General features: G+C 43.4%; 2 protein-coding genes across 2 annotated transcripts in view; one reads left to right on the top strand and one right to left on the bottom strand.

The window, feature by feature from the left end:
• The window catches only part of LOC104131034 (TATA-box binding protein), an 11,265-nt gene extending 8,972 nt beyond the window's left edge, over window positions 1–2,293 (top strand). Inside the window, exons 6-7 of the mRNA XM_009644156.2 lie at window positions 205–330; window positions 1,263–2,293. Coding sequence (XP_009642451.1) covers window positions 205–330; window positions 1,263–1,342 — 206 coding nt within the window. The 3' untranslated portion in view covers window positions 1,343–2,293. The remainder of the gene's footprint in view (window positions 1–204; window positions 331–1,262) is intronic.
• Window positions 2,294–3,878: 1,585 nt separating this feature from the next.
• PDCD2 (programmed cell death 2) lies at window positions 3,879–8,855 on the bottom strand (the record flags this gene model as incomplete). The annotated part of the gene is made up of 5 exons (XM_035899693.1): window positions 3,879–4,325; window positions 5,022–5,138; window positions 6,418–6,533; window positions 7,622–7,807; window positions 8,735–8,855. Coding segments are annotated over 5 exons (702 nt in total), but the record flags the coding sequence as incomplete, so codon positions are not given.
• Window positions 8,856–8,869: the final 14 nt, after the last annotated feature.

The raw sequence follows: 8,869 nt of genomic DNA, 5'->3' as shown, positions 1-8,869 counted from the left end.
CTCTTTAGATTATTCCCTTGCACCAGAGGGAAACCTGCATCTCTGTTCCCATCGCTGCTCTGCCTTGGCTGTAACCGAGGTTGCCCATTGGACCCATCAAAGCAATCTTCCCTGCTACCCTCCAGACTTCAGGGAGGTCTGCATCTGCTCTGCCCATTCCTGCAGTCCTGCAGATGAAAGACTGGAATGTGTGTCTGCAAGCAGGTTTAAACACTGTCACTCTCTTCTCTTACAGCTACGAGCCAGAATTGTTTCCTGGCTTAATCTACAGAATGATTAAGCCAAGAATTGTTCTCCTTATTTTTGTTTCTGGAAAAGTGGTTTTAACTGGTAAGTGAAGACTGTATCTTACTCCAGTAGGTTAGGCTTAGACTGTATTACGGAGCACACAGTGTTACCAGGGGTGTGTCATTTGCTGGGCGCTCTCCTTTAGAGAAGGCAGCACTGAGAAAGAGCAGGTAGCACAGCATCCTGTGGGTGAGAGCGCACAAAGCAAACCACACGTTTGCCTAAATCAATGTAATCAATGAATCCTAATCAAGTGTGTGGGTGCCCAAAAAGCTGTAAGAGTGCAGACGATGCTTTTGGCAAAATCTGAAAGTCTTTGTTTCCGCGTGCTGGGGGTGTGTGACCGAGCTCACTGTTCTTTGGCAGCTTGTCTGGAGGCTGCTGCCATTCTCCTTTGATACAGCAGCCAAAGAAGGGGAGACACCTGAGCTCTAGGACCCCCTCAACCTCAGGCACTTCACCTACACCCTTTCTTTTTCCCCTCATGCCAAGTCTCACTATGGAGAAAAAAATTCCCCACAAGACTTGCAGGGAAAAGGAGGAGCGTGTCCCTGCAGTGTGGCAAGCGGTGGGCCTCTGCAGCGGTCTCTGCCAGACCTTGCTCCTCAGATGCTCCTGCTCTCAAGAAAAAAAAAAATCTCCACCGGTTAGGCCTTTCTGTAGAAACACCTTGTAGGGCTGCGCTCTGTAGTTGGGTCTCCTGCAGAAGTCATACGTAGAAAAATCCCATCTGCAAGTGTAGCAAAAGCATGAAGATGCTAATGAAAGTTTTTACCGGTTATTAGAATAACCAGTGAGAAGGCTGGTAATGTCTGCTCTATATGAAATGGGTAGTTAAAAAGAGATCTTAAAAATAGGGATTTATGGATGTGCATAGGTTTTCTATAGAGTCACACTCAAATAAACATTCTAAAAGCTAACGTTAAGTTTTTGTCAGAAGGTACAAACTAGCTTAATCCCCTCTTTTTTTCTAGGTGCTAAAGTACGAGCTGAAATCTATGAAGCCTTTGAAAACATCTATCCTATTTTAAAGGGATTCAGAAAGACAACGTAACGGTTTCTACATCTTTCAGAGAAATCGGGGGGATATTTTAAAAGGTATTGCGTATGGCACAGCAGTAACGAGATGGACTTCCAGTGAAACTGCAACACCAGGACTTGGACTATTTCCCAGTTAGTGCCTACTTCCCTGATGCTCAAGGGGAACTGTATTATTGATTACGTCTACTGAGTTACTGTGAGTTGCTTTACTGGGCTGTTCCTGCAGCAGTCCCTCCACGTTTTATTTATATTCTAGCTTTTAAATAGTTTTAATGCCAGTTCTATTAATAGAAAATCCGTAAGTTGGTTTAAAAGACAAATGCAACTGTGTCACTCAGTGTATAAACCACTTAAATCACCATGTATATATGTTTTAACTTCCATAAGACCATGGTTTTTATAATTTTCAGAACTTAAGCTTTTAAATTTTTTCAATTTTAAATTTCTTTGGTGCCAGACACATTCCCTCTTTCCAGTATTAAGCAAGACAGAATAAATTTATTAATGAAAATGGCTCACTGTACATATATATATAATATATACCTTCCTTCTCTTTCCTCCTTCAGCTCCACATGTACAATAAACCCTGTTTATACGATTATGGGAACTGTCTTAATGAATTTTAGAATTACCCAGCTGGTAGAGTGAAATACATTGAAAACTTTTTTTTTTTAATTAATCTGGATTTTTCAGTAGCACATGCACTGCTGTAAGTGAGTGACTTGTCATTCTGAGAGCATCTCAGCAATGCTCTGGCTTGCTTACCAGCAGTCGTATCCTTGGCAACGTCTAGCTTGAGCATTTCTACTATGTTAAAGCAAAAGAGATAACTGGTTAAAGAAGTTTGTGTTCAAGTATGTGTTGCCTCGTCTTCAACAGAGTGGATTTATGCAAGTCTTAAGTAACTACGCTTGACTGAATTGGAACAAGAGATCCCTGCTTAGCTTCTAGAATTTCTTTAAATTACTACTTTTGTATTTTACCAACTATGCCAGTCTCACTATATTAGTGTTCCTGTAAAATGTCAAAGCCCTTCCGACTAGAGTCAGTATGTACATAATCTTCCCTCTGAACTGTGCTTGAAGCTTAATGGGCTGAGAACTGAAAATAAACTTTTTTTTTTTCTCCAGTAAATTTCCAGTAATAGTAACCTCCTTTCTGTGACTTGCACCTTCTTTCAAACAGCTTTTATCTAAAACTAACCCAAATGTAACCGTGGTCTCTTTACTAAGTGTTTCATTGCAGACAAAAGGAAGTTTTGGCTGGCTTTGCTACTGCTCTGCAAATCCTGAGCGAGCATAATCCTTAGTCTTCTCTACTCCCCCCCCTAGTGGCGTACACCAGGCTTTCTCCAGGCGCTTTAATAATTGGTTTCCGGGCTCTTACCAGAACTGTGTAGTAACGTAGCTTTGCCAGGGTAAGTTCAAGATACCAAAAAAACCTCTGCATCGCCCTCAGTGCCACCCCACTCTGTGCTGTGAGCTAATCAACGTTCCTGAGTGCTCCTGGACAGCATGTGGCTGTCCGTGCCGTTGCAGGACCCTGAACTATTACTAGCTTCTCTGCAAAACTCTTAACGCTGCAGGAAAACTTGGAGCCTTAAGTAACTGTGGGTTGGTTTTCAATAAAATCAGTCAAGCTGTACTATAGCGACTTAAGATGCTGTCTGCTGTTCCATGACATGTACCAAAGCTTAAAACTACTCTTTTAGAAATTCAGTTCTGTGATGACCAAACAGCTTATATGTAAAGTCTTCCCTGCCCACTTATTTGAGTATTTCCAAATCTAAATTAACACCAAAAAACCCAACAGGGCTTTCATAAAATCACCTTCAGAATCACTAGTAAGCAGACACAAATGGTTTGAGCAGCGTAAGGGAATATGTAATTTAGTAAATTCTATACTGACACAAAAAAACCCCCAACACCCCCCTCACACCCTTATCTTTTCAGTAGCTATTAGCCACAGGAGTAGTTAAGCAGCTACCACAGTAAATTCAGCATTAGGGTTTCACTTTTCTCTTGCCTCAGCTATATGGCAGTCAGGTATCAGAAGAATCCCTGCAGAGGGCACTTATTTTTAAACTTTACCAAAGGTGGCAGACTTAAGGTACAATTCAGCTTGAAAATCTAGTAAGAAGGACAGACAAACACATTCTGGGACAGCTGGCTCTGTTCAAACTGCTGCTGCACCAGACAGTCCCGTGCAGAAATAGTTTAACTCAGTTAATAGTTTTAAGTCAGATAAGCCAATTTTTGTGCATCTTTATATTGAATAACCACTCAATCAGACCATGTAACAACTGCCAAGTTAGACTGAGTGTACCTTTTGAGAAAGAGAAGCAGATTTAAGTTTCCCTCAGTGAAAGGCTACACAGCTTTGTCTTAGCTGTGACTTCTGTACCCCTCCTGAGTATAAGCACTCACATGATCTTACAGCAGTCTGCTTCTCTGTGAACTAGTGTTCATTTTTGAGTAGCATAAAGAAAACTGTGACAGGTAACAATCTTAAGTTCTTGAAGTTCAGTCACCAACAAAAGATACTTTCATCGAGACAAAAATATTTCATCTTTATTTAAACATTCAGGGTTGAGATTTGAAGTGAAACTCACTGAACAAACGCATCTGGCTTCATAACCAGGCTGAAGTAAAAGCTCCTGCAGAACACAAGAGAGAGGCTGCCAAGGGCTGCTGTTAGTAGTTCCACCGCCATTGCCAGATACACAGATATCCGTGGCTTTAGTGCAGTTAGTTACCTGTTTGCCAGGTGCAGGGATGCACTGAAAGAAGGCAAGTAGTCTATTCAGATGACTCAACTTAGTAACTTGATGGAAGTTAAATAGAGCCTGCAGAGAAGTCTTGTTTCCATATGAACTCTTCCAGGTACGCGTTTCCCTCGCCGCAGTTGTTGGCACAAGTGTACACCACCAGTGTTCCCCAGTCAATGCTCTCTCCCAGGCTGTCAACCTGAAGGTGGTTCAAGAGCTGTGGCATAATCTGCAAGGAAAAACAAGGGGTTAGAGGCAGGCCACGCTGCTCTACCCTCTCCCTGCGTCTCTTCCCAAAGAAAGGTTCTGCCTTCATTTATGTTCTTACACCAAAATCCCAATCAAAGCTACTAAGTAACATGGCAGCTCAAATAAAATAAATTTGGAATTCCCAAAACAGTGTAGTAGATGCACAGGGAATAGGAGGCATGGGCCTACTTATCTATGGAAGTTTTATTTGACTAAGCCTTGCCTGATTTGTAAGCCACCTTCCATTTGAAATTACCTTCGTAACTATGTTTTGTCTTTCTTTGTATGACATTAAGTGTAGTCACCATACATAGCATGCAAAATTCTACAGCTTCCAGCCAGCCTTATCTCCAATTCACATCATAAAGCCTTTTCTTTGTTTTTTTAAAATTTACAATACCAGGCTCCCATTGCTGAAGAGATGGTTCCATATGCACAAGTGCACCATTTTATGGGTGGTGCATACTGTTATTATTAGGGAACCTACCTTCTGTGCATGAAAGCATTACAGGAAAAAGCAGTTACAATAGTAAATGAGGGCTCTGTACAGTTTAGCATGGTTAGTTTGTAGCAACTTCCAACTACCTTGCTCTAATTACAAGCCAACACCTACACAATTCAAGCCTGTTAAGTCTGAACTACATCACCCATATTGTCTTTAAATGAATATACATACCTGAAATTCAAAAATCCTTTTGGCACCACATAAACAATTTGGGATATCTTCTTCTCCAGGAATATTTTCACCCGATACCCAGATGGGGCCTTCTCCTCCTCTGCAGTACCGAATAATCTAAAATAGAGCAGAAGTTTAAGTTCTCAAGACTGTCTTTTCATCTTGGTATAAAATAGGTATTTACTGACATAGACAGATGATGCAGAAAAAGGTCAGTTGCTTTAAGTAATACCCATGGCAACGTCTATCAATCAGTTGCAATGCGGTATTCTAAATAAGATACGGTCTTTGTGTAAGTTTTCCTAACTACGTGAATCACGCAAGTATTCATACAGCTTTTTTTTCGATGATCCAGGGATAAGCTGCAATGATTTGATTTTCCTAGTTAAGGGACCCAGAAATTCTAGGTCAGCGTTTTATAGCTTGAGGTGGTGGAACAGCAGATTGATAGATGAGCAGCTAGAAGCGTACAGAAAAGTCAGGAATGTGGCTCTGCGGTTCCGCATCTAAACACAGGGGGACTGCCCTAACGTCCAAGAAGGAGGCATTTTCAGATGCTCGTATCCTTTGTTGTTCTGTTACTATCTAAATATTTATATAGCAAATCAGGCATTACCAACAGGGCTCCTCCCACGCAGATCAGTCAGTACAGGGCTGGTCAGAGGGAGGTGAGGCACCTACCCCAAACAGAGGAGGGAACAGACTCAAAATCTCCCACCTCCTGGATATGCACGCTCACCCCTCAGCTATGAGGTAAAGCACAGAGAGAATTTCTTCTTCCTCCACCACTTTCATGGATTTAGGCCTGTGTTTCCTCTGAACGGAACCAGGAATCCTGTTTCTCTTTGACAGTGTGGCTTTTTTCAGCCTCTTGCGTTAGCAAGAAATAGCATGGGGGGATAATTCTGTTTTAAACAGTTGACATTTTAAAGCCATCAGTGATTTCTTCAACCTTAAAAAAAGCCAAACCACCCCCCCCACGATGCAGCTGGTGACTGTGACAGAGCTCCTCTCTGAAGTTTGTTTTCTGCCGAGGAGGAAAACCAACAGGGAAAAAGGCTGGGGGAGAGAGCGATGGTTCCCCAGCCCCTTCAGCGAGAACCACTTCATGGGATGGCAGGCCCCCCGCCCCATGCTGGCTTCAGCACCCCTGTGCCTTCTCATCCTGACCAATTTCTGTTTGAGATAGACAAACAGGTGCTGAATTCTCACTTCGGCACAAATCAAGTTCTGCACGTAAGGGAGGTTCGGATATGCTGGTTAAGGCGTGTGGAGGAGGAGGAGGCACCGCCATCGCCATTTCTAACCGTAGGTATGAAAGGCAGGGAAACATTTTGCAAGTGCAGCAGGACGCCTGCCAGAACCTGTAAGTTCTAAGGCCACCCCATCTTCTGACCTGCTCTGGTTCGGCAGCTACTCGCTCTTTAAACTTTTGGAAGATCTTGTCTTCTTCAGTCTCATGTTTTGCCATTGTTTCCAATGTCTCTTCGTCTAAGGATTGAAATGCTTCACCTACACAAAAAAAACCCCCCAAAGGTTAAAGGCTAATACAAACCAGCCCAAAATCAAACCAATATTGTACCTGTAAGTGCATTTTGCTCTCAAGAATCATTTCCAGTGTAAATCATGATGATTTTTTTTTTTTTTGTGACATTACGATTCAGTCACACAGAGATCCATTTACAAGTTTTAGCTGCATTTTAAACACGATGTCAGTAGTGGAATGCTGGAAAGGTAAGGAGTTAATCTACCAAAGTTTATGGCTCCCAGCAGGGACCGCTGAGACTGATGAACCTTGGTCTTTTCCAACCTAAATGATTCTATAGTTCTGTGATCTGGAACAGGCCACCCATGCCATGCACAGACCAGGCTTTGGTTTCTAGCACCGAAGAGCCTATCTGTTACCCTCCCACATTCACATCAACGTGGGGCACCGAGCAGCCCCCGGGCAGCTTCAGACCACAGCAAGGGACAGCTGGGAGCCCAGCAGCCCTCCCCTGTAACACCACATACTCCTCACCCTGGGCGTGTGGCAAAGCCGGTGTGGTGAGCTTGCACACACATCCTGAACTTTTTTTTGGAGGATGGGGGTGGGGGAGGTGCCTGCTTAATTCAAGGTCAGTTAAAATAGCCTCAGACCCAGTTTTCTTCCAGCACAGACAAGGAAATTTGTTAAGTGTTTTCTGTAAATTAAGACAAATTGAACCAAGCCAAGCCGAGAGCATCTAACTCAATCTCCCAATTCCAACAGCTGATGGCAGCAGATGCTCAGGGCCCTGTTCTTCACACTGGAGCTGTTCCTTACCTGCGGGAGGTGCACAGGGACCCCGTATAACTCCCAGCTACCTGCAGCTTCACTGCAGCGACAGCCACTTCAACAGCTCCTGGGGCTGGGGCTTAGTAAGTCTCTCCCCTAAAAGCAACTTACAGTACAGGATGTCTACAAAAAACTTGCATCACAAATGACCATAGATTTAGCCTTTTGTCACCACCAGTTAAGACAGAACGCTTAGAAAAAAAAAAAATCACAGTATTTTATGTTTTAAAGACATAATGCCAGCTTCATTAGGAAGAATTACAGACAATGTCTTATTTCTTACTTGCACTGCCTGTAGCTCCGAGCTCCTCTTGTTCTTCTGGGTCCTTTGATGTGCCTAAAGCTCCTTGTTCATCATCAGGATCCACACTGCTGTCAGCAGGGAATTCTGGCTCCTCAGGATCTATCAAAATTTCATATTCTGGAAAAAGGAATTCGTTATGCTCTGGAATTGCACCCGCCGAGTCATCTACAAAACAGAAAACAGATACACCACAACGTCATCTCGTATTTACACATCCACAGCAAACTACACTGCAAAAGTACAGCACAAACACTGCAGGAGCGAGGGCGATTTACATCGCTGCTGGACCCGATTTAAAGATAAGGAAGATTTCACATTAAGGACGGTAGAAAACTACAATGGGTGATGCGTTGCTTTGAATCTTTGTACATCTATGAGACACCGCAGACAAACTGCGTTTCCACAAACGCATCAGGTATGCCTTCTGTAATGACGGTATTAGCTGCGTGCTAGGACGTTTTAGGTCTTCACTGTTTCAACTCAATGTTTCAAACGCCTGACCCGTAGCTCGATTTGCACAAATCCACTTCTAACATTCTGCTTATTTCCACTTCCTACAGTCAAAGCTTAGGGGACGAGCATCCCACGCTGTACGGCAGGAGGCACATCACACACACCACGTTTCATCGCACTGTTTTTTAAAGTGGATCCTCCGAAAAAAAAAAAAAAAAAAAAAAAATACAAACCCCAAACCCCGCCACTTTATATACTCTGTACACGTCCCTTTGACAACCAGCAAACAAGCGCCTGGGTGAGAGAAGAGAGCAGGAGAGGGGATGGTTTAAGAAAAGGGTCTCTGAAATAGCATGCTCATGGAAACTACTCTTTTCAACCACTGACCTCCACAGTATCCTGTGCAGGCATCACCTTTGTATTTATGATTCTTTACAATTTATGATTCGGGCGTATTAAAAGCAGCCTGCAAAGGGAAAAAAGCCTGCACCCTTTCAGCTTTTTATGACACAAGGCGGGCAGAAAGTGGTCTTTGAAAGACACCCAAGGTACGCCCTAGATTTATTAGCCTTCCAGGAACAACAAAGATCCCGCATTCTTATGTCGCCTGAAGCAAACACCTAAGAGAAAGAAAAGCACCTGAAAGAACTACCGATCGTCTCCTTACAAATGAACAGACAAGGCAAGAGGCGGGCCCTTCTTCCTCCTCTCCTCTGCAGGCCCTCGCCCTACCACCAAGCAGGCTCGGCGGGCGGAACGCACCGCGGCCCCCCC

This window comes from Egretta garzetta, unplaced genomic scaffold, assembly GCF_000687185.1.
Source record: "Egretta garzetta isolate BGI_Z169 unplaced genomic scaffold, ASM68718v1 scaffold118, whole genome shotgun sequence".
In the NCBI taxonomy this organism is placed as follows: Eukaryota; Metazoa; Chordata; class Aves; order Pelecaniformes; family Ardeidae; genus Egretta; species Egretta garzetta.
The sequence above is the reverse complement of the archived record's forward strand: the minus strand, read 5'-3'. Positions and strand labels throughout refer to the sequence as shown.